At 30.5% G+C, this 27,997-nt stretch overlaps 4 protein-coding genes across 5 annotated transcripts; 2 read left to right on the top strand and 2 right to left on the bottom strand.

Moving 5' to 3' along the window:
• On the bottom strand, positions 1-2,361 carry LOC139097424 (enolase-phosphatase E1-like). Its single transcript, XM_070649249.1, has 2 exons — positions 2,204-2,361; positions 1-2,135 (listed from the first exon to the last, which is right to left on the bottom strand). Exon 2 carries the CDS (start codon positions 2,115-2,117, stop codon positions 294-296), a length of 1,824 nt encoding a protein of 607 aa, XP_070505350.1. The 5' UTR covers positions 2,118-2,135; positions 2,204-2,361; the 3' UTR covers positions 1-293.
• A 467-nt stretch (positions 2,362-2,828) lies between these two features.
• On the top strand, positions 2,829-3,854 carry Rpn12 (regulatory particle non-ATPase 12). The gene is made up of 2 exons (XM_070649262.1): positions 2,829-3,010; positions 3,069-3,854. Exons 1-2 carry the CDS (start codon positions 2,903-2,905, stop codon positions 3,759-3,761), a joined length of 801 nt encoding a protein of 266 aa, XP_070505363.1. The 5' UTR covers positions 2,829-2,902; the 3' UTR covers positions 3,762-3,854.
• A 3,987-nt stretch (positions 3,855-7,841) lies between these two features.
• On the top strand, positions 7,842-10,208 carry LOC139097443 (trypsin-1-like). The gene is made up of 4 exons (XM_070649271.1): positions 7,842-8,300; positions 9,499-9,636; positions 9,703-9,798; positions 9,880-10,208. Exons 1-4 carry the CDS (start codon positions 8,012-8,014, stop codon positions 10,185-10,187), a joined length of 831 nt encoding a protein of 276 aa, XP_070505372.1. The 5' UTR covers positions 7,842-8,011; the 3' UTR covers positions 10,188-10,208.
• Positions 10,209-11,498: 1,290 nt separating this feature from the next.
• On the bottom strand, positions 11,499-27,987 carry kuz (zinc-dependent metalloprotease kuz). 2 transcript variants are annotated; one of them, XM_070649248.1, is made up of 10 exons: positions 27,351-27,987; positions 24,057-24,074; positions 22,174-22,367; positions 20,977-21,582; positions 20,384-20,694; positions 19,662-19,912; positions 19,140-19,599; positions 17,927-18,500; positions 17,476-17,603; positions 11,499-16,328 (listed from the first exon to the last, which is right to left on the bottom strand). In XM_070649248.1, the coding sequence occupies exons 1-10, from the start codon at positions 27,415-27,417 to the stop codon at positions 16,295-16,297; spliced, it is 2,643 nt and encodes an 880-aa protein (XP_070505349.1). In that variant the 5' UTR covers positions 27,418-27,987; the 3' UTR covers positions 11,499-16,294. The 2 variants fall into 2 exon arrangements, with proteins under 2 accessions (XP_070505349.1, XP_070505348.1); XM_070649247.1 differs by having other exon boundaries at positions 17,450-17,603.
• Between the last annotated feature and the right edge of the window lie 10 nt (positions 27,988-27,997).

Below are 27,997 nucleotides of genomic sequence, written 5' to 3' on the forward strand. Positions count from 1 at the left end.
AATTAAAAATTCCAACTAGACTCAAAAGGAAAGAGAAGAAATGAAAAAAAAGAGGAGAATTTAAAGTTCAAGCAAGAAAAAAGTAGTAAAATTAAAAATTTTTAAACTTATAAATTTAAGTTATTTTTCATATAAATTTGAATTTAACCAAAATGATTATTTTGTTGATATAATTTGCAGTTTTTTTGTAAAATATGATTTTAAAAATGATAAAAATTGTAGTTACTGCAAAAAATTATAATAATATTATTTATATATGCATACCAAAAAAAAAAAAGTTAAATAAAATGTTTCTAGGAAGCTGTCTCTATGCATGAATGTGTATTATTACAACTATCAACTATTTTTAATAATATCTCAAGATCTTCAAGGGATTTTATATCGTCGGGTGCGCCAACAAGATGACATTGCTTACCATTCATTGTTACTGTATAAATTTTATTTTTAAGCATAAGCGATCGATCGACTAAAATTTTATTACTTTCCCTTGAACTTCTCTTAAATAATATTGAATTCGGCTCAAAATTATGCTTTTCAGCTTCTATTGCCTTATCATGTACGTCACCAGTATAAACTTCCTCATCCTCGTCATTATTATTATTTTGCTTCCTTTGCAGCGTCACTTTATAGTCCCATTTTGCTGATGGCAATTGTAATTCTTTTAATTTATTAGCAATTCTTACAAGTGGATATGTCGATGAATGATGCTTAAATGGTGTCATTGTGTCATTATTCTTTACATCAATTACATACCATGATTCAAATTTTGTTATACGACGAGCACCGCTAGGCGTAACATTTGTTATACCAGCATTTTGATTTGCATGTGATTGACGTGATGCTGGAGTTGTGAGCATTTGACGTTTTATAAGATTCGCTGATGCTTTCATTCGATTTAATTCCGATTCAAGTTTATTCTTAAGCAAAACAGATGGCTGTGTTTTAGGTACAATTGCAATATTCTCCTTAACAGCTGATGGCGGATTTTTTACTGGCGATGCAACAGTTATTGCCTTTTTCTCAACTAATGAATCATCAGACATGTCAATTGAAAAAACTTTTTTGTTACTTCCATCTCCAGCAAGCTTTACATTTGGTGAGAATTTAGCACTTTTCGGTGTAATCATTGAGTTGAGAAGACGTGGTGCTGGTTTTGGTTCAATTGCTGAGTCAACAACATTATTAATTGTCTTTGATGTCGGTAAAGTTACAGGTGAGACTTTTGTTATTTGCTCTTTTCGCATAATTGGAAGTTTTTTCGGCTCAATTGTTGGCTTTGTTATGACTTCAGACTTAATGTCATCAATTTTTGTCTTCTTTTCAACTGGTTCCGCTGATAGTGGTGTGGTTGCATTGCGACGTGTTTTCATTGTACTTATTGGCGTTTTTACATCAATTTCCTTCTTTTCTGTTATGATATCTTTACTTTCAATAATTTCAGGTGATTCCTCTTCCTCTTTTATGTCCTCATCATCCTTTTTCATTGGCATATATGATTTTCTGGCTGTAATTATTGATGGTTTATCTTCTTCCTTTTTCTTTTTCGGCGATTCATCCTTAATTTCAACAACTTCTTGTGCTTGTCGTTTTCTACCAGCAGCTCTACCTTTTGGTGACTCCTGCTTTGCTGGGATATTTTTAGCAATAATGCTTGATACATCAATTATAGCAACCGACTCTTCGCCTACTTTGATTTCACTCTTATCATCCGACTTTCCGGATCTTGTTGATCGCATTGGTGTGGGCGATTCAGCAATTGGAACTTCATCAGCATCTTTTGTCTTTTCATCGTCATCAAACTCAATTTTCTGTTTCTTAACAACAACGGTTGTTGACTTGGCTTTTGTGATTCCTTTCACTTTACCTACAGATTCTTCAATTTTATGTATTGTCTTTCTTGTTGATTTTACAATCTTTGTCTCGGGAAGTTTATCTTCAATGTCTGTTGATCCATTCGATTCTGATGATTCAATTTTTGGTGGCAAAACAACGGAATCATTTGCATATTTTGGATTTGGCTTTGGCGTTCTTTTTGCTCTTGTTTGCGTGACTGTTTGTGCTGGAGAATCCTCGACAGCTTTCGGTGTTTCAGGTGCCTTCTTCGCTACGCGTCCCATTCTTAACTATCATCAAAGCTTGAATTAAATTTTAACTTCTTTAGAATGTAAACATTAAAAAAATTTCAAAAAAAACTTTTTCTTACAATTTTTTCAAGTTTTCTCACTAATATTCACTTCTTTTGGTAGCAAATTATCTTTCTTTAATTATTTTATGTCTTTCAGTAAGATTAAATCATAAGATAACTAGTAAATTAAGCAAAATATTATGATGAAATCTAAATGGCTTGTTAAAATTTTAACGCGTCGCTTTAAAGCGTAGCTTCTGTTACCGCCATTTCTAACGCGACTTTCTCTTTTTTATGCGGGAAAATTCAAATATTGTCGTTCTCCTTACCTGCTTGTCTTATTTTATGTTTGAGAGCAATTTGTTGTAGTTCATTGAAGAATTCAACTGATTAGGTACTTAAATTGATGATTTAACTACAGTAAATAAGATTTTTTGGGAAAGTTTTGTTTGGAAATATTGATGAAATTTTGAGAAAAATGCGTTAGCAAAGTTAAATTGATTTGAATTTTACAAAACCGTTAAAACAAAAACATTATTTGTTTAAATTGCTAATTTTCAGGATTTTAAAATGCATTATAAAACATGAATATTCAACTCAGAGAGGATATAACTCATAAAATCTCTAAAAATCAAAAATATCAGGATAATTATTTTTACAAAATATTCCAACGACTTTTGTAGAATTCAAACCGTACAAATCGTGATTTGCAAAAATAAGAAAAATCATCCGAGAAAATATTTCATTAAAGTTTTATTAAATTATCCATTAAATAGAATGGCTACCTTAGGAAATGTTAACCAATTGTTTAAAGAGCTCAAAACAGAGTTCGGAAAGTCTGCTCGTGACTTGAAAAAATGCGGAACTTTGTTGGAACAACTAAAAGTAAGAAATTGAACAAAAAATTCATTTGTTTAGAAATAAAAATTTCACTTATTTTCAGATAAGTCTCATTCAAATCTCTTATATGCCGACAACAGACTCGCAAGCATCTCAACAGGAATTGATTGTTGCCCGAGATACATTAGAAATCGGTGCTGAACATAGTGTGATGGTTAAAAATATCCAGTCATTCGAGAGATACATTTCTCAATTAAAATGCTATTATTATGACTACAAAAACATGATCCCAGAATCACCAAACAAGTATAAATTGCTTGGATTAAATCTCCTTTATTTGCTATCGCAAAATCGTGTTGCTGAATTCCATACTGAACTTGAATTACTTCCATGCGAGATAATCCAGTCAAATAAGTTCATCAAACATCCATTGTCATTGGAACAATGCTTAATGGAAGGTAGATACAATAAATTATTCAAGGCAAAGGATGACTCACCAGCTGATTGCTTCAATCTCTTCATCGATATTCTTCTTGATACCGTACGAAATGAAATTGGAGCCTGTCTTGAACGAGCATATGAGAAAGTATCAATCCAGGAGGCCGGCAAGCGTCTTAATTTATCATCTAAGGACGACATCAATAGTTTTGCAAAGAAACGCAATTGGACTCTCGGAGGTGATGGACTTTATCACTTTATTAGCCAAGAAGGACCCAAAGTAAAGGAACCAATTCCATCTGTTGAATTAGCTGAAATGGCAATCACTTATGCTCGTGAATTAGAGATGATTGTCTAAGGTTGCTGCACATTTATACGCAAATATTTTTTTTGGGATGATAATTCATATGAAATTTATTAAGAATAAAGAAAAAGAGTACTGAAAATTGAAGATTTAATGTCAAGTGGATATGGGGCTTCGTTGTGAGAATTAAGTATGTGGCACGTCTTCAAGAAATTCAAGATAAAATTGAGGTATGTGGCATTCGTTAAAAAAAGTTCGTGGGTTGTATACGATTTTTGAACAAAAGACCTACACTATGGGTGATTGAAGTCATAGTAACAGTAGTCGTACGTTGTGTACGGTTTTGAGTCAAATTTTCTACTCAAAGGAATGAATGTAATATTCAGCTCCTGAATCATTATATGCCAATTAGACAAACCCTCAAAACATTCTCCTACATCTCCATTCTCAATCTACATTTTCATCCTCAAATTAATTTAATAAAATTTCAAAAAAATTTCCATTAACGTACCTCACTAGAGAGAGCAATGCTAACAGAGGCAATAAGGAAATGTTGAGAAAATGCCCTTCAGCATGAAGACCGAGAAATGCAATATCCTCAAAAATAAATATTTATAATTCATAAAACAGAAACAAATAACTCAAGTGCCTCTTTATTCATCCCTACTCAATTAGTTGAATTCTAAAGAAAATGTCTCCTTTTGATGGGAAAAATTTTCCATTTCTCATTCACCTTATTGCTCTAGATTATTACCCTTATCAATTTAATGGAAAAGTTATTTGCTAAAGTTAATTAAAACAATTAAAGTGAATGAATCAATTCATTTGTTTCATTCCTTGTGGGTATTCATTATTATTATTGTTTAGAATCCAATCAATATGTAGATATAGAATAGAAGATAATGCGGAAAATTTGCGGTTTAGAAAATGAGGAAAAGGTGGCAATTTAAGAGAATTGGTATTGGTTGAATGAAGAGAATGCTTATATTTGAAGTTTGTGGTACATTGAAGGATAATTTAATGGACGATTCTTTAAATGAGTTGAATTTTTGAAAAAGAGCTTTTACAATCCGAGGTTATTTAAATTTTAGTACGAAAAAATGATTTCATAAAAATCCATGCTAATGTTATGTTTTAATAGTTTAAATGAACTCTAAACTGTTTTTTAACATTAATTCTTACTAAATTAGCAGTTATTTGACATTAAAATGCTAAATAAAGACGAAAAATTAGGTTTTTTGAAAATTTCATTTGGTATTTTTCGTCTTGGATTAGGAAAAAAAAGCTCAAAAATTTCTCGGTTTCACTTTTTTTCAACAAAGAATCGAATTTCTGCTTTAATTAACAACTTTCTTAGACTGTTTAATACATCAGTTGATAGAAAAATATGTATATTTTAATATTTGTTTTGGTTTTCAAGCATATTCTACACCAATTTCCTTAAAATCGAATTCTTCGGATGAAAATTCCATTTTGTGAAACCGAGATATTTGCTTAAAAACGTGAATAATTTAATTAATAGGGATTCAAAGGTCCTCTAATCAACTAAATATAATAGTTTTTATGCTAACGAACAATCCTAGCAAATAAAATTAAGTAGTTCTGTGGAAAAAAATTGTAAAAAACGATTCTTCAGTGAAAAATCCGAAAAACTCATCCAAAGAATCGTCCTAATGTTTAAGGGATGTAAATTTGTGTATTACATAGACAATTCAGATGTAATAGGGTCTTTTTTGGTTCACTTATCAAAATTGTTGAGTTGGATTATGAGTTTTTGAGACGGGATCGGTCGAATGACCCGGAATCATTTTTAAATATACTCATAGTTCAGACTAGAACTGTTGGTTTGGTGGGTCAAAAATACAATTCTCAAATCTAGGTTTCGAATAAATTTAGGCTCTTGTTTATACCTCCCGAGTTGATCGAGAGTTCTGGTTTAACAATATTCTATTCGTAAAGTAATCATGTTGCAATTTCTGGTATAATTTTCTACAGCAGAACTTGAAGTCGACTCGGATTTTGTATGAAATCGAATTTTCTGTACAAATTCCAAGTCGATTTCAAGCTCTGCTTTCCGCTTTTGATCGAACGTTATCCAAATCTCTAACTTCGTGCTGTTCTCCTTCATTAAGCAGTCGACGATTTAATTCCAGAAGTTTCCAAAAAATTGAAAATGTCAGAATTTGATCCGACTGCCTTCGAAGTATCACAGCATATTCGACCTAACTCGCTTGTCGATTACTCCACAGAGGGAAATAACTACTGCGAGATTTGTTTTGCTTTCTAAATCTGCAACAAGTTGAATTCTAAAAAAAGATCTTGAAAAAAGGTAATTTACCCAATTGGACTCGAAGCAAGAACCCCTTGAATGTCGTTTAAGTGATCTTATTACGAAACCGCTGTCTTCAACCTCAAGATACATTGTTTCTTAAGTTAATCTTGTATATTTTTTGAATGTCTAACAGAGTGTCCAACATGACAAATCGGACAATAATCTTGAAAAAACGAGTAATCAACTCAAATATAATTCACACCAACCATCAACTCTTCATGCATCCAAATTTCTTTTTTATCTTTATTACTCATCACACTCAAATATTCTCAAAATATTCAAAGAATTCTCTTCATAATGTCAATAAAAAAAGAACTGACTAAGTAGTCGTGTGTGTCGTATTGAATAACATTCAAAATATTGACAATATTGAATCACAAAATGATATTCTTGATCTGACGTTTATTTATGTAGTGAATGACCTAGCTTACTGCATTAGAGAGACATGCCATTACAACAACTGAGAATCAAATTCCTTCTTAACATTTTTATGACCAAAAGAATATATTTTGCATACTTGAATTTTAAATTAAGATTGCACTAATCTTCTGGGATTTTTTTCTACCAGTTTTTGGTATGATGAAAGAGTTCAGCATGAGATTTTGCACGTAAATTTTGGCTAATTCTGAACCTTTGTATTTGATAATTATTCATTTCTTCTTCCTTGATATGTAAATTTTTGTTAAATTTACAGATTTTAGCCTTTAGAAAAAGAATAAATTTGATGCTATTAATTGTTGAGTTAGGTCAGGTTTGATGGTTGATCCAGGATATGATGGGTTACAGGCAAGGGTGAGCGAAGATCGTTGCGGGTATTCAGGATGAGGTGAAAGCTATCATCTTGAAAATGCTGTCTTTCTGGGGTATTGATTGTGACATTATTTGAGTTGATTATAGAGCCCATATCTCTGTCAATGCCGACCGAAGCTTAAATCGGCTCTTGAGAGATCTATATAGGTACTGTAATGCAAGCAAGTCGGATATCGGACTGTACCACTTTACCATGTTAGGTGTATCACTACATCATTCCAATTGTTTGGCTCAAATAATTGTCAGAACTTCAATAGGGTGTCCGGCCATACCAATATCGCAGAACTCGACCTCTGAATTATCCTCGATAAAACGTAAGAGATGAAATGGGATTTGCAAGGGATTTGAACGGTAAAAGTGAGGTTATATGATTCCTTTCGTAATTTTTTGAACTTGTTCATTGACTTATCACTTTAAGAACTTACAACATTCAATTCCTAAAGCCACGTGTTTTTCAAATTTAACGGATTGCTTTATAAAAATTAACTAAACTTAAAAAAAAATCAACATTTAAAATTTCTCACCATTTATTTATAAAAAAACTGGATAGTTCAACGAAACGATTAATCTCTAGATCTTCAACTTAATTATATTTGAATTTGTGTTAGAACTAAAAAATTCTCAATACTACCACAAGCACCTTATTGGCCATTAAACAAAAAAAACATCCTTCGATGTTTGCAACAGATTAAATTAAGTATGACACAAGAAGTAAATAAATTAGATAGAATTAGACTATGAATATTCAACGACAAGTCATAGAGCGAATGGAGAATCATCTTAAAAATGAAGATATAACTAACAGATTAACATGAAATGAGTTGAGTATCATCATAACAAGTTGATGTTGAGTTGAATAAAACTTTCATCATTATCATATATACATTTAGATGTCTATACAGATTCTATGGCTCGTGCTCGTGACATCATCAGTGTGTCAAGTTTGAGGTAATCTTCTTCGATATTATTATTTTATTTTTGTGCCTTCTTGTGCCGTTTGTTCTGCGAGAGAGAACACACGTTGTATTTATAATAAATACATTTTCATCATATACATCTTCTCTTGTTTGTTATCAATGCGTTTGGTGTTCTTGGAGCTTTTAAAAACATCTGAATTGAGAATTCTCACTCTCAGTTATTGTTGAGCGATCAACGATTAACGATGAATAATATAATAGTGTTAAATTTTTTATTAATATTTTTAAACATTTTTCACTCAAATTACGCAATTTTTAAAATAACAAATGGTTCGACAGATGATAATGTTAATACATACCGAACATATAGTGATTATCGTGCAAATATGCAACTACATACGGTGAAAATTTTTGCTCGTGAAAATAGTAAAACGCTAAAAGGATATTCGTGCTCGGGAAGTATCGTTGATTATTATTGGATTATCACAAGTGCACATTGTGTTTATGGATTTGATGTGATTGATGTGTTTATAGGTATGAATAAATAAATGTTTAAGTAATATCAACTTCATTAGCAGATGCGATTTTTGTGATTTATTGGAAAATGCTTTTGTAGTGAAAATTATTCAGCTGTTAGCGTCGATGAGTCATCTTCTTAGAACTTCTTTCTTGTGCCTTAAAAAAATGCATCGCAAAATTTTGGCGAAGCCCAAAACGGACGCACAATGCATTCTTAGATCATGAATTTCGTATTGTGGGAAAGATCAAATTAGCTACTTAGCTAGTGGCTGCCACTTGGCAAATCCGTTTGTTTTTGATTTAAGTATACGACCGACTCGTCGCCGTAGTGGCTACATTTCAATATGTGCCGATCGGGTTACTATTGATACCAAACATGACAAGTTACTAAAAAACAAAATTCTGATAAACATTGAATTAGATTTGAATTTCTAATGAACTAGGAAGAATATAGAAACCGGGCGCATCTATTAGTCATCAAGTAACTGTTGATATCATTTGATTCCACTTGGTCTACACAATACTCAATCTGCAGTCACCCTAATTTTGTCAAAAATAGAAACTTTTGATAAATTCAGCTATTCATCATAGAAACTAAGTGCTAAATCCATCTTCTTAAATGTTTAAATTCATAACTTAACTTATCTCACTTGATGTTAGTCAGTCTACAACTCTTAACATAATATTTATTTTCAACAATTCTGGTTATTGACCTTTTGTGAAAAATAAATTTGTTTAGATCCATAAGAAGACTTGTTATCTGCACAAAATATTTATATCGCTACTCAAAGAGACTAAAGCGCACTAAATGCAACATTTTATTGACTTTAAGAATCTTAAACGAAACAGAATTGAATTTTAACAATATTTTGGCGCCAAAATTATGTTTCCTTCAAATTTAATATCATTTCCTAAGAACTTTTAAAGTTATTCTGATAATCTCCAACTTCATTATTGATTCAGTTCACTTCTTAATTAGCAAAAAAAGACGAAGCATCAAACCGGTCTAAAATGATCACAACAAGTCGGCATTTCTCTGCAAAATTTCAATTTTAATAACAATTAAGTTGATAGAATTTAAAAGTATCCAAAACAGAATTCGTTGTCTGCTAATATCGTGATATCATTTATGATTTTTTACGTCATGTTGATTAGTTAAACATTTAGAGGATTATATTGTCCACCTGCTAAACGTGAATAATCATATATTTAGGAAATGTGACAAACGATTTGGACCATATTGTTCGTGTGAAAAATGTTTTTATTCATCCGGAGTTTGATTATGATAATGAGATTATCAACGATATAGCTTTATTGAAATTAAGACGATCGTTAGCCAGTCTAAATAATAGTGAGTATTAATAGATTAATAAAAAAATACTATAATTAATGCAAAACGATGTTTATTTTGCTATAGCATTTGAAATTATTGCGCTGCCGACGATTTATGACTCAGAGAGTGAATACATTGGTTTTCGAGGCATTATTGCGGGCTATGGAAAGTTTGGAGACTGTAAAAATAAAAAAAAGTTCTTTTTAAAAGCTACATGATGATGTAGACTATAATAAATTCTTTTTTTTTTAATCCTAACAGCCGGTCCAACCGCAAATTTCGCTAATTATGCATACTATGAGATTATACCACTCCGGGAATGCCAAAATTTATTTTTAAATAACTATACTGAATATTCATCAATGTGCTTATGCGGAAAAGGCATTGGAGCATCAAGCTGTCAAGGTGATAGTGGACAAGGATTGATAATTTATCGACGGGGTGAAAAGAAAATTGTTGGTGTTGTTAGTAAAGGTTTAGAGAGCTGTGAGACGGTAAATGAACCAGAAGTATTTACACGTGTTGATAAATATCTTGATTTTATCAAGGAAATAATAAAAAGTTACTAAAAGAAGAATGAAAAAAATTAATTCAGTGTGAAAAAATTCAATTTTCGTAATGCAGTAAATTTTCAATTTTTCCTCTCTCTCTTTTGTGTGTGATTCCTTTTACTTCTCACAAAGCTTTGTATCATGTACATTTTTTGCAGGTTCTTTATAACGATGTTATTGCAGAACATAAAGGCATATTGACGATAAAAGGGTAGAAAAAGGTAAAGCTTTAGTTCACAAAGAAAGTGAATGTGGGGCGAGGGTGGCATAAGAAAGTGTTTGACTTCAAATATTTATTTACATTCAATGGTTTATTCACGAGGAAAAAAACCGTTCACCCTTTTACTTCCACCTTCGGTCGTTTCTTCGTTGCTTTTTTTTATTGTAGTAAATGTTGATAGAATCAATCGATTTATGGATATAAAGTGGAACTGTATTTAAAATTTCGCTTGGGTGATAATGACTTTAAAGTCTTTAAGGGAATTTCCAGACCACTAATATCGGTGTTTCCTTAAGAATGTCAAGTGTCTAGATACCTCAGTTGACAAGATGTGGGTTACGAAAGTTGGTGTTGAACTTGGATTTCCCGGGTTTAAATCCAGCGAGTTTTTAGAAGTTTTGACAACTTCTTTGTTACAGCAGTATAAGATGTAATTACTAAGAGTTGGGAAGCGTTAGATATTGAAACGGATCATGAATGATGTAGTTAACAGATGAGAAAGATACGAGAGCCGTAAATTCATTATTTAAGGGATTTTACTAGAACGATCTTGGATACGTTGTAACTGACTGAATAATTAAAACGAGCTATATCATGGACACAAGTTCAAATATCTAGAGTTTTTATTTAGCTGGCGAGCACACTAAATTGCAGCCGAAGATGTTGCTCTGTTTACCTTAGGCTAGTATTAAGTTCAGTATTAGGTTCAAACCAGAGTTCGAAGTTGACTCGAATTGTATAAGGAGTCAAGTCAACTTTTCATGCATAATCCAAGTCGTCTTCGAGTTCTGGTAAAAACTGTATTCAATATCTGTACTCAGAATTCAATGAGATGACTTTGCTTCTATAGTATTCTGATCAACAATCACTCGCTTTGAACTCATTCTGATTTTCGCCTATTTCTAAATTGAGAAAATCAAAGGAAAATTAAACAGCACATTCATCAAAAACAACCAATATCCTTAAATGACTCAGTAGATTGTTCAAATTTCAAAAGCTTTTAAATTGAATGACCTAAAAACTTGACATGCTCAGCAAAACGTGCGTAAATAACAACAAAATCATTATTTTTTAAAAGGAATTCAGTTTTTATTTATATAATAATCGGTTCTTCATTATAATGACAAATTCTTTGTTTTTTTCTTTTTTTACTCATTTTTAAATTTATAGTTCGCTAATTTACACTTGTAATTCATTCACAATTATTTGGCAAAAACAGTAAACTTAAATTCTTAAATGTTTATAATTTTTTTTTATCGCGATTTTTCTTAATTCATCATTCACTTTACAAATTACAATTACCTATCATCATTTTGAATAATGTTATCATCAATAATTTCTTCATTTGTTTTACTTATTATGCAACAGTATTATCAATTCATTAAAAAAAGTTTTTTGTTAATTCGCTAAATTCATTTCAAAAATGTATTGAAAAAAAGAAATTATTTAAAAGTTTATAAAAAAGCTTTCTAAAAATGAGTTTTGATGATTTAGAGATTTGGAAGTGATTTTAAATAATTTTTAATTTTTAACGGTTTTTTCAAAAATTTTAAGTCATAAAATTTTAAAAAAAATTTGAAAAAACTTTTAAAATTTGAATTTAAAATTTCTAGTCACTAACTTAATTACTTCTTGTTCTTCAATTTAAAATTTAATCAAAACTAATGAATTATTCAACTTTAAAGTTCTTATTATTCAGAACGATAACCTCAATTTAGATCTTAAGTTCACGTCAAAAGATCCAAAACAGCTCCTCTACTATTTATATTCCCATTCAAAAAAATCTAATAAAAACATTCGAGCAAGACAATGAAAATATTCCAAAATTTAATGAACTTTTTTCAACTTTTATCCGTGTAATCACTTCCAAACTTCCTCATTCTCATGATAAAAAATAATTTACTTAAGCTTACGAAAATGAAAAAAATTTTCAACTCAAGAAGAAATTGAGCATTTTATGTTCAAAAATAAAATTTATGGAAATTTTTATCATAAGTCATTTATTCCATCCTAGCATTGAGTCAATTGAATAATAAAATATTCTTTCTTAAAAATGAGACATGCAGTTTGCATAAAATATTGCGCTGACTAAGAAAAGGCAGAGTTAAAAAAATATGAAAAATGAATCACTTGAGATTAAAGAATGTCTTTTTTTTACCATGAAAAGGAAATAATGAAAGAAAATAAAAGTCTTTTTTCTATAAAATAAATGAATAATGTCGTTCAAAAAGGGTGTCAAGGTGTGGGAACTGATCTTGTTGGGCTTCATTTGGTGTGTAATACTGTAATTTTGAGATTTATATAAGGTTATATCTAGTTGGAATATGTCAATTGTCAGTTTTTTTGGAGTATATATTTAAAAAATTACAATTTTATTTTTTAATTAGTTTAGAGGTTGAAGTCGATATCAATGTTATATGAATCGTAGTTAGTTGATTTTTTATACAAAATCCGAGTTTATTTCGAGTTATACTGGACTTCTTAGATTTGAATTCTTCAAACGGATTTAAGATTTTCTCATTTTCAATCGACTTCATTCTCAGATTTAAATGAAAAATATCTGTTAAAGATTTAAATCATAATCAGGATCAAGACTCAAACAGTATTTAAAAAGTTTTACAATTTTCACAATTCTTGCACCAAAAAAGTTGATTTTAGAATTAAAAATGTTAAAATTTGTTCAATTTTCAAATAAGTGTCTGAGTTTTGATCAGTATTGCAACTTCAGATTATATTCTATTTTTAGTTACATTAATTTTAGTGTTTTAAAGCTCATCTTAAAGTCTATTTACTAAAAGATTCGTTTATATTTCATTCATATCCGACCCCTTTCCATCTCTTTCATGAAATTATCAAAGGAATAATATTTTCTATGAAAATGTCGACTCGATTTCATATGAAATACTTGTGAAATACGAGTTATTTCTGTGTCCCTTTATTCGAAATGCATGGGTTGAGCTTTCTGACATTTGATGGAATTTTGAGTTTGAACTCGAAAATACATGGAGAATTCGGATGAGTATTCTCATAAAATTGAGTATCAAGAATAGCACAAGTTGATTAATCGATCAGAAATCCTGCAACAAGTCAGAGCCAAGTCGACTTGGCGTCGAATTTTAGACCGATTAACCGATTTGTGCATTTCGGAAATAATCATAAGTTGTACTTATAATGAAAAGGGTCTTAACCAATGGTGGCGGAGAGAAAATTTTAGGGCCTTATACTTAGAACTAAGGGCCTTATACTTAGAACAAACGTAGAACTCAAGTACTAAATTTATAGAACAAAGTATTTGAATTTTTAAAAACCGTTTTTTAATGAAATGAAATTATTAAATTAATGCTGTTTTTCCAATTGTAATAGTTGCAATCGAAATGGACATTGTTTATTTAGTCGTCACTGTCATCAAATTCATAAAAGAAATAAATTTGCGTAACAAAATAACTGAATTTATTTATCTTCAAAATAACGGCCAAAAATATTTTAAAATCAAAAATTTTTGATGTAAATTTGTAACAATTTTCTTTTCAAAAAAATATTTTTTGTAACGTTGACTTTTCTATCCGCCACCATTGGGGTCTTAATAAATTTAAATTAACGACGAATACAAACACAGTTGACAAAGGATTCAATTATTTAAATTTCGGTAGTTTTCACACACAAAAAATTGTTAAAAATACGGAATTTATTAATTTTTAATATATTTAAGTACCTCAAATGAAACCAAACAAGCCAACACATCCACACCTCGAGCAATATTTTTACTTCTTTTCCATCCATTTTTCCAGTAGAGAATTTCTTTTCCATTTTTTTATGTTTTAGAAAAATAAATTTTTTTTATCAATAATTCATTCAATTTTTTTTTATCACATTTAGCGTATTGATGCCATTGTTTTTTCTAATGTTCCATTCCTTTATAGACTGTTCTTTTTTTTCATAAAAATATTCTATTTTTTTGTTTTTCTTTAAATTTTTTTTTATTTCTTGTTTCATGTCTAATAATTTTATTTTTTCTGGTATCTTACAGATTTGTTGGTTCTTGTGAAATAAGGACAAAAGGATTAACCGTAATTTAATAAGTATTTTTGTCAATATCTATGTTGGAAAATGTGTGAATTACGGTGGTTTGATAGTGAGTGGAATTTTTGTGGTATAAAGAAGCTTTTATGGAGGCTTGAACCCCAAAAGGGTAAAATTTGTCAAAATTATGTCAGATAGCTTCTTAATTTTGAGATCAACAACCATTAAAAAGTATCTAGAATGATCAAAACAAACTTAACCTCAAATCATAACCTCAAATACCCTCAAATTCCAACTTAACCTCAAATCCACCACGCGAATAATCTCAACTAAAGAGATAAGAATTTTTTCCTTTCTTTTTTTTTAATATTTTGTATAAAATAATTAAATTTTTTTAACTCCTAATTGAAATCTTTGTTGAATATTCTAATTTATTAATTATTTATTTTTTAATATTTTTTTAAATTTAATTAATTTTTTTCCCTTTTTCTCTTTTTCGTAGTTTTTTTTGAGTTATGGTAAACAAAAGTTTGATTCTTATTATTTTTCACTTATTTTTTATCCGCTTACTTAACATCTGTATGAGATTAAAATTTTTAATAATAATTTTTGTTTTAAATCAAAGAATACGGTTGAGTGATATGAATAATTTTGAATGTTGGAGGTTAATTTAATTTTTGTCAATTTATCTTTAGGAGCTTAAGCTAACTTGATGAAATGTTTGGGTAATTTGTAAACTATTAAACAACACAGAGATTAATGCAGAGCTCGAAGTCAACTCGAATTTAGTCGATGCAACTCCATTCAAAATTCGAGTCGTTTTTGGGCTTTAAATTAAGGTTTTCAAGGCCAGGAAGTCAGTTAATTTTGATTTTAGGATTAAAAACTCTCACAAAAATCATAGGTAAGAGACTCGGTAGGGACATTAGCTGTTTTATTCAGAATTTAGAAACTAAGTATGACAAAAGGAACCTTAAGTTTTTGAGTTTGGGACATCCGTCAGGACATCAAGTGCATGTGTGCCTCTAGGATGTATCCAAAAAAGCACAAGTCGATTAATCGTTCCAAAATCCAGCACTAGATCAGGGTGGCTCTGACTCTGTAAAATCCCTATCCATAAAGAAGACATTGTCACCAATACTGTTGAGCATCTACAGCATCTCCAGAAAATGCTTTTTATCAAATTTTCATAATCTAAGACAATCCAATTCACAATGAGAATTCATTCATAACTCAATTTCCATTCAACTAAGTTAGATTTTAAATTCAAATCTTCTGCTCTAAGAGACACAGATAATATCACGTTATCAACTATTCAAGTAGAACTGTCAACTACAACTCAGCATGTGACTTGTCATCACATTTTCAAATCTCATGCACGTTTTCCACTTAATTTTCCAATTAACTTTTTTTGATTCATATGATTAACTCCTCAAAAGTTTGTCTTTTGCTGTAAACTCATTAAAACTTTTTTTGACATTAATCCAGCTCCAACATTCAAAAATTTCATCGTCACTACTTCTTCACTGCACTATTTTTTATATTATTAATATCATTTTTAATTTACATTTCGTACTTAAATAACTCAGAGATGTTGTCAGAATGGAACAGAATGTTTTTTGTCTTATTTTATAAAAAGGAAAGAATAAATTGAAATCTTTGTGTTATACTGGACCCAAAAAACACATACACATTGTTTTGTAGTCATTTTATACTTTGTCATTCATTCATAAAATAATTATAATTTCTATTTAAATGATAAATATCCTATACCGGTCATGCCTTTGGCGGTGGTGCACTTGCGGCTGGATAGCGTATTTGCATTTCACAACTTTGTTGTTGTCTCTCTGTATAACCCTCTGCATATGGATCATTCGCACGTCTACTATAGCCCTGTACTGGAATTAACGGGGCGTCGGCTGTATAAATTAAAGAATAATAAATTTATTCCGTTAGTCAGTGAATAATAAATTTATAATGAGTTAAGTTTGGGGCGAAATTGCTTTGGATGGAAGTATTTTTTGCAATGTTTTAAACAAATATAAAGCAAATTCAAAAATTTAAATTAAATTCCAAAAATTCAAAACAAATTTTAAATTTTACCTAAAAGAAATTTGAAAATTTCAAGCAAATTTGAAAATTTTAAACAAATTTCAAATTAAAAACAAAATTGAAAATTTAAAAAAAATTTAAATTTTAAATTCAATTGCAAATTTTAAACAAATTACAATTTAAACAAAATTGAAAATTTTATGCAAATTTTCAAAATTAAAAAAAAAAAATTATCAAAATTTAAAATTTAAATCAAAATTAGGTATTAATTTTAAAATGAATTTTAAATTTTAAAAGAAATTTTAAAATTGCAAACAAATTCAAAAATTGAATGCAAATTTCAGCATTGAAAACAAATTTCAAAATTTAAAACAACTTTGAAAAATATTTAAAATTCAAGTACAAATTTTAAATTTGAAGTTCTAAATCGAATTGCATTCATCTTAAATTAGAAAACAAACTTTAAATTTGAAAACAATTTAAAAATTTTAAAAGAATTTTAATTAAAACTTTTTTGCAAAAAAGCTCTCCCCGCCAAAATAACTTCCCCTGCTCAAACTTTAATATAGTTCATAAATAGAGAAAAAGGTTTTTTTTTTCATGATAGATGCGAGAAAAAAATAGGTAAAACAAACAAAGTATGTACATGATATATGGTATGGTGAAAGTATGAAGCCAAAGTTTTATGCCGTAAATTTTTGCATTATGATTAAATCATTCTCGTCCAAAATTAAAAAAATATAAAGGTAGGATTTTGGTTTTCTCATTAAAATTAACAAAATATTAATTCGAAAAAAATTATTATAGAAACATTCATGCTTTATGTTAAATAAATTTTCAACAAAAACTAAAATAAACATAAGTTTGGATATAAATAATAGAAAGCATTCATGATGAAGGTTCATTAACAAAACAATACATAAATATATAATAAAAAAAGGTATAATGCAGTTATGATTTTCACAAGAAATTTAGCATAATCATTGACCTCGCACTCGACCACTGTTATTATACCCTCCTTGATGCGCTGATGCTGGCCGCTGTTGTCCACCTTGTCTATTCTGTCCACCACTTCGACTTCTATTTCGTCTCTCGCCGTGACCAGGCGGTGGTATTGAACGTGCTACGTTCGCAGGATGTCGCTAGAATAAATAATAATAATTAAATGATTTTTAATTAAGGGCTTGTGCAAAATTTGTCGTGGTTGTCATTGAGGTCATTAATTGTGGAATTTTCATGAGGTTGACACTTTATGGCATTGACTGTATAGTAAATTAAATTAAGTTTATCAGATTGACAGATCAAAAAAGTTTTCTGTGGTTTTTTTCATTCAGCCAACAATTTTAGTGGCTATTTTATCATTTTTGGTATATGTTGCCTATCAAGGTATCCTTTATACATCAAATAATATCTGTTTGATGCCACACAGTAATGCCTCATTATAGAAATTAAATCTGTTACTCACCATCCTTCTTAAAGTATTCATGGGACGCCTTAATGTATCACTAATTCTACGTGCTGGTGGCTTTTTAGGATTACTACTTGGCGTGTGCACGGCACAACATTTAATAAATATGCCCATAAAGATGGAAAATATGATAGCCATGAAAACACAAAATATCCAATTCTCTATAACGTATTGCTTCAATGTATGCAATGTCTCTTTGTTGAGTAGTAAATTTTTAAGTCTGACTAATGGACCATCAGCATCGACAGCTCGGCACTTTAAAAATACATCACAATATCCTTGAAAATTGTCACACGGTGAACCAGGTCTTAAACTAATACCCTCCTTTGGTAATCCATAAATATGTCCAAATTCACTCGTTGAACGACATGTTGAAGGATCATTGCCATCTTGGCATGCAAGCTCACAAAGACGTCTTTTATCATATTTTGTATGTGATGATGATGTAAGGAAGCACTCGGTTTTATTCCAACTAAGACATATTGATCCTGTACATTCACCGGTGATGCACAATTGTGTACCATTATTACATTTTGTCTTATCTTCGCGAGCTTTTGGATCGGGACATTCACTGTAAAAAAAATAAAAGAGAGAAAATGTGATTAAAATAAAATTGAATTTTTTTATTTGTCTGTCTGCAGGGGAGATATTTTGTTGTTTTGGAGAGCATGTCCATTAAATAAACTAGGTATTGTTTGACATTTTGATTCCGGAGGATATTTTGGTTGATTTTCATTGAATTAAATTCTAAAAAAAAAAGCTTCACATGTACATCTATTTTTGAATGCAATAAAGAATCTGGGCAGAATGCTTAATTTAGGAATTGTTGAGATTTGCAATGTGCAGGTCCACAACTGCCTACCCATATAATTAATAAAGTCATAACAAAAACTTTATTGAAATCTAATACAAATCCCTCAAATACGAAGAATTCAATGTGGGGACATTATTCTCTCAATTTACAAGAATATTTGATAAATATTTGTAATACGATACTAGTATTGATGATGGAAAATTTCCACAAATAGAAATTAGTCAGAAAATGTCATGATCATTAATATAAACAAAAGTATCAATATGCACGTTTAGATTTTCTCAAGATTGAATTTAATTGACCTCTTGTGATTCCGGTGTAACTTAATTTACTTTAATATGTACACAAAACATCCAATATTTTCCCATTAAATCTATCAATGTGATTGACACTCACCTTGACGTTCCATTACACCATGAGCTCCACGAACATTCTGACTCCTCACGACACTTGGCACGTTTATTAGTTGGAACAAATGTACAGCTATTTGGATCACAGCATGGTCCTTGACTTGGACTACATTGTGTCTTTGCCCGACGACTACAACCCTTTGCTGATGCATTTAAATTTAAATCGTAATCGGATACGATTCTTGGATAACAACATCGATCACGGCACTCTTCATCATTAAATCCACAATCGCACTCTTCACCGATTTCAACAATCTTATTTCCACAAAATGCACCTTCACTGACTTTAAAGCAATTTCTTTTTTTCGCATCATCAATTGCATCGAGTACATTTGAAATGTTTCGGATTGAGCATTGTGAAAATTTACTATTATTTGGTCGATCACCGCTTGTTGCTGATGAGAACATGATATAGTTTCCAGCTTGACCTCCTGGACGACATTCGGCTGTTAAAATAGAAATTAAAGATTTAATGTTGCTTTAAACTTCAAATTAATCAAAATCTTACCAGGATAATCATGAGGAGATCCAAAATTGTGTCCAATCTCATGCGCCAGTGTCAATTGTGAGACTTTAGGTGGAACACGTGAGTTATAATTTACAAAAGTTATTATTCCTGTGTTGAGAGAACGTTTTGTGCTATGATACATTCCTTGACTCGTTGTCTCTGTATATGACTTGTATTTCTCACATATACCGCCTGATGCTCCTGATGCACTTGCAACCCACGCCAAACCGAGAGTACCTCCGGTAAAATCTCTGTATATATGAATGAATAGGATGAATATTTATGAGATATGTATGTACATGGTATTAACTTGATGTTTGTAAATGTAATATGTGGGTAATATGGTAAGAGCAGCTCTGGTGTGGTAGATTATAACTAAAAATCCCTCTTTTGTGAGGAGAAAAGTTTGATTCCCAATATTGACTGATGTTCCCAAACATAACATAGAGCATATTGTTGACATGACAAGGGTTTTGTATAATGTTTACGACAATACACAATTCTAGCTCGAAATTCGATGACATTTCAATCAATAGCAAAAAAAAAAGCTTTTGAAATTTAAATTTCCAAATTTCCCTTTTAACCATTACTGTCGATTATCAATTCAATACGCATCACTTGTAACTGTCATAAATAATCACATTACGTCAACGAAATCACGTTTTTCATTCATCCACAAGCTAGGGATAACATCATAGCGATTTAAATATGCAAATACTCACCGATAAGTGAACACATATGCTAAACAAAAATGTTCATGATTGCCAAGCGAATGAAGATTGAGGAAATTGGAGACATCAATATTCTCCATACAAAATTGATTTGGTTCACCGCGGTAATATAGACTACATGCTTGATCATCATCAATTTTAATTCTTTGAACTTCAAAACGTATATTTCTATGTTCAACTCGTCCATCAAATTTTGTATTACGATATATAAAATTTACAGCAGCTACATGATGTGCGACAAGTGATAGAATCTCTTCCTTTGTTTTCTCATCGACTATATTCACACGATTTGGATCATTGTGCTGTAAATGAATGGAATAAAAAGAGGAAATTGTTAAATTTTACTCAATTCTGTCGTCAGTCTTGTTCCGTAATTGTAATTGAGAAAATTGCTGTTCTATATAACGGATAATTAGACTTTGAATGATAACAAAAGGGGTGTTAAATTATGCAAGTCTGGATATACGTTTAATTTTAAAGTAAAATTTTCTGTCATTAATTTGCAATACTGCAAAAAAAATCACGTTCGAAAAGCAATTTAACAGCAATAATTCAAGTCAGGTTGAGCTCATATGGATACTTACATCAGGTATTGATTCACGAATATGCCTCCATATTAATGGATCTGTTTGAATATATAATGAACATGTATTCTTTTCTTGGTAACGAGACGCTGCACGTTTTACTCTTGCGTTGGCTTCTTTGGAGTATTTCTTATGAGGATGGGCGGTGTCTTCAATATCATCATAAATTCGATTATTTACATGTTGATAATAATGAGTTTTATTATCAACTTTATCCTTCTCATTATTCTCAATTGGTACTATATCAATCTCATCATCGTCATCATGTGAATGTTGTACTTGATCCATCCATTGTGACATTTCTTCAGTGAGTCCACAACCATTTGGATGAACAGTTCGTCGATCTCGATATGGATCGTTTACATGCTCATCTTTATAAATGACTGAATGAAATCCATCCACAATATGACTGTGATTTGGAAAATAATATTGAGCTTTCTCAATATAATATGAGTCTTTTGATGTGATTATTCGTCCATGAAATATTCCATCACTTATGGAACCATGAACGAAACTGTCTTTATCACCAAGTACATGTCCATCATATATGTGACTTGTATCTATAAGCCTTTTACTCTCTTTTCCATTTGATTCTGTATGATGAATCTAAAATATTTTTTAAAGAATTTTTGATGTGAGAAAAATGATAAAAATTAGAATAATTGAAAGAGTTGATGAAGATTTATGGATGTATTCATGTAGAGTAAAGTAGACATGACTGGAAGTTGTAAATAAGGCTTTTTGTTTATTGAAATGAGAGGAAATCGAAAACCAAATTTTGAAATTTTGTGAGGAAATGAGCAAGAATTCAATGGAAATATGTTAGAATTTTGAAGTATTTAGTAATTGCAGTAGTTGATGTGCTCATAAAGTGCAAGTGCATTATGATTGTTCAAAGTTGCAAAAATACCAGAAAATTACGTGAGCAGTACAATGGTTTTGTTAGGGATTCGCCATATTGTGCCGCTCTGCATATATTTCAACATATTGACAAACTTTTTGAATTTTTTTTGACCGTTAAATTTTCAAATTAATTTTAATCTTCAAATTATTCATAAATCTACAAAAACTAATAGCTCTCTCTCCATGAGTACATCCACAAATCCTAATAATCATGATTAATGAAATGTTTAACAAACAAAAAAATCTCACAATAAAGTAAGAACGAGACACAAAATAAAATATACAAAAATCTACCTCTAAATTATCACTAAATGTAGTCAAATCGCGTTTAAGTCTAAGATGAAAAGTTTCACCATGAGCTGAGAATTTTAAATGAACATGCTGATCTTCACCGATGGAACGTTTCGCACGATTATGCTTAGCATGCAAATGTTTTGTATCGTAATTTAATGTCTCAAAATGCGATATGTATTCATTCAATCGTTTGCCTACGAGAAAAAAAAAAGTGAAAAAAATTTGTTATAAAATCAAAACAAAATTGTTAGATTTTCATTTACATAACCGAAGCACAAAAAATTTAATTGCCAGGTAATTAAAACTGGCACACAAAAAAAGTCATTCATAAATGTCGGAAGAAGTCTGAAGTACATTTTCCACAGAATAATAACTAATTATTATGATTTTTGTTCAAGAATTTCAATTGAAATTCGAGCTTTAAGTTGTTGCATAATATTTAGCTGATGTAAATTCAATTCAAGTTCAATCGTCATGGTATGCTTGATGATAAATGTTGAGAAAATGTTGCTATGGTACAGTAGATTCTGTGTACATATGCTATAAGTTTTATTGATTATGTAAATTTGAGTTTATTTTGTTTAAGGTGAATTTTTTGACTGGCATGAGATGGATGATTTGTGAATTTGGATCTATTTTGGATATATAGGCTTAATTGGTGGATAATATCCTACTTAAGGACCACATTCCAAGGTCGTCAATTTCTAACAGTTTGTCGTATCAGTGACAGAATCTTATAAGGACGCTAAGGCTAAACCAGAATGAAAGTATTTCCTAATAAGCAAAGAGACCGCCTCTTGGTGCCATTGCGATATTTCTGTCCCATGAAAGCTTGCTCTTTGCCTCTAAGGGATTATGGTTCAGTTTAAGTTGTTGAGGTTCAAAAAAGGATTTGCGTCCGTGTATAGCTTAATTTACCTAATATGTATATTAAGGTTTTCAGAGGAGGATCCTCCTGGGAGGAAACTGTCGATAGAGATAGCATTGCTTTTGGTATCGGCAATTGGAAGAATTTCAGAAGTTTTGCTTCCGAAACCGAGAATGTAAGATAATTCTTCGGGAAGCCTTAGTCTCGGCAAATCTGAAGACAGTGACTGAAAAGTTTTGGTCCTTTTCTCGAAAATCATTAACTGAGATGAAGTAAAGGAGGATATAGTCTAGAATCCGGAAAACATGCGGCGTAGAAAATGTGAAAAAATTAAACCGCAAGCCAGTGTGAGTCTGTTTAAATCCGTATATCTTACTTTTTTAAATCCTTATCTCCTCTTTGAATCCTGAACACAGGACGCGAATTGAATCGATTCAATCCATTTTAAATCCAATTTTTAAAATTTTCCAAGCAATACCACCTCAAAAGTTTCATCACTTTAATTACATTTTGCAATATTTTTCTATCCAATTGTCTTCAGTTCAAGATCTAATCTCAACAAAATTAACTCGACACTTGCAGTCAGACCATGACTACTTCAATAGATTTCATCAGACTTTTTTTTTATTCATTGTATTTTTTTTTGCCTTTCCGACTTCACAAGAATTTAACCACAACACAGACTCAAAACTTCCTGCATAACTATTTGTACAAAAAATAAAAATATTTTTGCTACCCAACAAACAGAAAAATTTTGTCTGATTCATGTCATGGAAAATGCACTTCAGCTATTAATTTCAAACTTCTCTCTTTTTTAATGTTATTGAAGCTTCATGAAAATTTATTTTGTAGTATCCGTAAAATTGCTGTTTTAATTATATTCTGTTGAAGTCACGACCTTCAATTTGTTCGTGACGAGAATGACCTTTGCTGAAGAGAATTCTTTGTTTCGGATACAAAAAAAAATTGATGTGCCATAGTAATAGCTTTACTATGATTTCATCTTGACACCTACCATTTTCTTTGACATATCCTAAAATGACAAGAGATATTTATTTTGTTAGTTTTTCTCATTTTTCGGGTTGGGGTTGTTCATAAATGACGTCATGTTTATGGATTTTTATGCTATTTAGTGGTAAGAAGCACTTATTGCTGTTGTTCAAAGTTATTCAGAGAGAATAAGTATAATTCAGATTACAGATCCTAATCAGGACTCGAACCTACATCATATGTCTAAGTTATTCCAATCTGTAAGCTAGTACAATTAACCATCCGGGAATTACATGCATCTATAGCCAAATACTGTCGAAAGAGATAGCATTGCACTTGGTATCGGAAATTGGCAGGTGGAAGCCAGCTTCAAGCGACTTCTGTGAGAGTTTATGGATTAAAACTCATCTGTACGACCAGCAGACCTATTGTGGTTAGCAATAGCATAGAGCCTTCTGTAATAACGTAGACTCCAAGTCTGAGCATGGTACGAATAAGTAACCTTAGCAGACATAGAGCGTGCTCTCGAGAGCAAGTCAACTAAGAGCAACTCTCACGAGAATGCATTTAGTATATTTAAATTGATCAAGCTCTCGAAAGCATACTCATTGCCTGCTAGGGTAAGGAAGTAAACCCAAATACTAACGTCATAAGTGAACGACCCCAAAAATTGATATTAAATTGGTATAGAAAAAAAAGAGAGAATTTAAAAAAAAATCTGCAAATGAACAAGGCAAACATAAAGTGACATAAAATTCATGCTCATTCAACGTTCATTCGTTCTTTTCATCTACACATAGCACCACTGTCATCAGATGTTTTCATTTCATTCTTCCTCATCCATTCTGTGTATGCACAATTTCGGTTATGTATATGATACGTGGGGGGTATGTTTTTCTTTCTCTTCACTGTCTGTGAATTTTAATGAGAACAGAATTTCTTTCCTCGTCGACAATGAATAGAAATGCGTTTTTTCTATCTTGTTTCTTTCTCTTATCTCGGTTCTCATGTGCATAACGCACTCATATGTTTACACAATATAATTTGATTTAGCAAATAATAAGTAGACAATTTCTATTTTAATGGCTTCATGAATGGAAAATAAGACTACCGGATCATTTTAAATCTCTTTTTATTATGAAAGATAATGGAGAAAAGAGAGATGATTGTGAAAAAGTCACTTTAAAGCATGCAATTGAGAGACTTTGACGCATAATTCAAGGTTATTTTGATTTCAGACTTTTTTGCTTGTAAATTGGGTCATTATTGTATTTATGATTTAACAGTCTTTTGAAATTTAAAATTGACGGTTACTTCAACACTTTGAAATAATAATTAAAGTAGTTTCACACCCTGTTGTGTTTTTTGAATAGAATTTTATTAAAATTCCAAGTTAATTAAGCCTCTGAAGTTCTAAGAACATTAATTAAAGTGAATCATACAATTAAACGAAACGATTGAAGCTACTTTGGTCTCTAACACATCATTAATCAAAAGGAACAGGTTTGATTGTTATAAATTATGAATTTGATGATTTTACTGAAACATCCAGTTAGCAAGTCGAAGATTTATTGAGGCATAAATGATTTTTGAGATACAATTTATTATTTGCAAAGTCATATCCATAGTGTATCATTCAATTGCAAGTAACAATTTGTTTTAAATTTGACATCCAGTACGGATTACTGCAGAGTTAAATAAAATGCATTCTCGAATGAATATTGACGTAAAATTCCATTGGATGCAGATCCAGTAAACTAAATCTAATCGAATGCATTCAATTCTGAGAAATATCGTAATGAGAAAAAGCTATTGTTATGATAAAATAAAGCTTATTACTTGCACGCGCAAGGTTGAAATCATACTGTGAGCTGCTTGTAACAATAGCCTTGCACTCGTTATTTAAGAACATTCTGAAAAGCCTTAAATTTGAACCAAGTTTGTCATAATTTGCCTAAAAATGAGCTTAAGTCAACAACCTTAAGTTAATTTCAATTCAGCTCAAATAAGTAGCACAAATAAGCAATCTTTTGTTATTGACATGGTCCATGGCTCACCATGGCTCACTCGTAAAACTGTCCAAATTTATTCATTTCTTTTAAAATTGAGTTCCAGTTAGCAAGTCAAAGTGAATTGAAAACTTCAGTATTGCCTCGAATAGCAAAAAATTTCGCTAATTAAATTAAGAAGAAAATAGAATTTATTTTTTTAAGGAAATAAAGAAAGAAAACGAACTTGACGAGACATGTACAAAGAAGACAAAAAATACTTTTTTTATTCTCGACATTTGCGAATACAGTAAGGCAATCATGAAGCTTATGATGAGGGTTGTTTTAAGGGAAGGAGTTGAAAGAACGAGATAATACAGATAAAATTATAAAAACACATGAAAAAGTTTATTTTTTCAGCAAGAAATTACATAAAGCAGGTATTATTGTGACTCATTAACTTTTTCATTTCTTTCGATGCTTAGCTTAACTCACTCAATTCCGGTGAAATAGAAAAAAAGAAGATTTTTGTGTTGTTGTTGGTCGAGGAAATAAAAAGTTCAAACATGAGCATTAATGAGATGAGATGAGTTTTGGAATATTTACCTAAAATACACATCAAAGTGAGATGTGATTGGAATGGGATAGAATCTCACTCTGGATATGTAATACTTTTGGGAAGCTAATTTGTAAATGGGTTTTTGAGGAATTTAACTCTAATTGGACATTGATTAGTCATAGGTCCGAGTGGACAAAAAAACTATTGACTAGTCATTAACCTGCCATCAACTAGTTATATTGTCCACTCGGCAGGGATTGCTTTGTGAATCCTTGATTCAAAAGAATCCTGTCTTGTTGAAAACGATCCTCAAAAAGGGAACAGGAAGTACTCTATACAGTTATTTACTACCAGAAATTCCAAGTCAGGTCAAAAAAGTTCATCAATTTCTACACATTTCTGCCTGTATATAGGCATAATTTGCACTATATTAACCATAAATCCCCAAAAACACAGATACTCATTTGCCAACCCTGACTTTCCATCAAAGTTGGAGGAAATGAGAGTTTTTCTAGTGGATTATGAGTTTAAAGGTAATTGAACCAAATAACCATCACACATTGTATACAGAATGAATCATATTCAGTGTTGCTCAAATTAGCGGACCGTATCAATTTGCATTTTTATTTCTTTCTTTCATTCGTGTCACTTATTCCCCGTATTTTTAACGAAAAAAAAAGAACTAAAATTGTAATCTTTTAAAATGTTTGCACTTGTTGTTAACGCAGACATGCTAAATAAACAAATCTATCGATATGTATGAATCACTTACCAGTTTCGATAAATGAATTAAATGAAATCATTAACCAAATTGCAATCAATCTACATTTTGATTTCATTTTTTCCTTTACTCCACATTCAATTTAATTGAAAATGAACTTAATTTATTTTTATAATATTTATTACAATTAATTTGTACAAAATGAGACGACAGAAATTAATTTTGAGATTTATTTTCTGTTGAGTTTCCGTATAAACTTTTTTTTTTCTTCTCTTTTTTCGACACTATTTGTTATTTAAAAAAAATGAAATTTTGTTAGAAAGTCACTGAACCAACAATCCTTTGTCCTTTTGACATATTTTTAACTTTGAGAAAATATATATATGTATATTTTTTTTTTCTTTATCGAACCAGCTGACTGCAGCTCTTCATGAATGTTGTTTTTTCACTTAAAAACTTTATGAGCATGTCTGGAAGTTTGATGGAAAAAAAAAAATAAAAAAATTGTTGATTTGTTTTTACTAAATTTCACTAAAATATTGACTCTTTTATTGACTTTGCACAACCATTTCGTGTTCTTTAAGTTCTTGTGTTCATGTTTATTATATTTTGAGATTAATTATTCACTAATTAACTAATGTTTCTTTAATATTTTAGTCACTATAAATTTTTTTCATCATTATTTGAAGTCTATCCAC

The sequence above is a fragment of the Chironomus tepperi genome, unplaced genomic scaffold (genome assembly GCF_022539635.2).
Source record: "Chironomus tepperi strain 1889 unplaced genomic scaffold, CSIRO-AGI_Ctep_v1 contig_422, whole genome shotgun sequence".
In the NCBI taxonomy this organism is placed as follows: domain Eukaryota; kingdom Metazoa; phylum Arthropoda; class Insecta; order Diptera; family Chironomidae; genus Chironomus; species Chironomus tepperi.

What these genes read in the sequence shown, in the direction of transcription:
- LOC139097424 (XM_070649249.1), bottom strand. Translation starts at nt 2,117, where the DNA reads ATGGGACGCGTAGCGAAGAAGGCACCTGAAACACCGAAAGCTGTCGAG.
- kuz (XM_070649247.1), bottom strand. Translation starts at nt 27,417, where the DNA reads ATGAAATCAAAATGTAGATTGATTGCAATTTGGTTAATGATTTCATTT. An exon ending in GCATATGTGTTCACTTATCG is followed by an intron (nt 19,913 to 20,383) that starts GTGAGTATTTGC and finishes TCATATATACAG; the next exon opens with AGATTTTACCGGAGGTACTC. An exon ending in TGGTGTAATGGAACGTCAAG is followed by an intron (nt 18,501 to 19,139) that starts GTGAGTGTCAAT and finishes TTTTTTTTACAG; the next exon opens with TGAATGTCCCGATCCAAAAG.
- LOC139097443 (XM_070649271.1), top strand. Translation starts at nt 8,012, where the DNA reads ATGAATAATATAATAGTGTTAAATTTTTTATTAATATTTTTAAACATT. An exon ending in GTTAGCCAGTCTAAATAATA is followed by an intron (nt 9,637 to 9,702) that starts GTGAGTATTAAT and finishes ATTTTGCTATAG; the next exon opens with CATTTGAAATTATTGCGCTG. An exon ending in CTATGGAAAGTTTGGAGACT is followed by an intron (nt 9,799 to 9,879) that starts GTAAAAATAAAA and finishes TAATCCTAACAG; the next exon opens with CCGGTCCAACCGCAAATTTC.
- Rpn12 (XM_070649262.1), top strand. Translation starts at nt 2,903, where the DNA reads ATGGCTACCTTAGGAAATGTTAACCAATTGTTTAAAGAGCTCAAAACA. An exon ending in CTTTGTTGGAACAACTAAAA is followed by an intron (nt 3,011 to 3,068) that starts GTAAGAAATTGA and finishes ACTTATTTTCAG; the next exon opens with ATAAGTCTCATTCAAATCTC.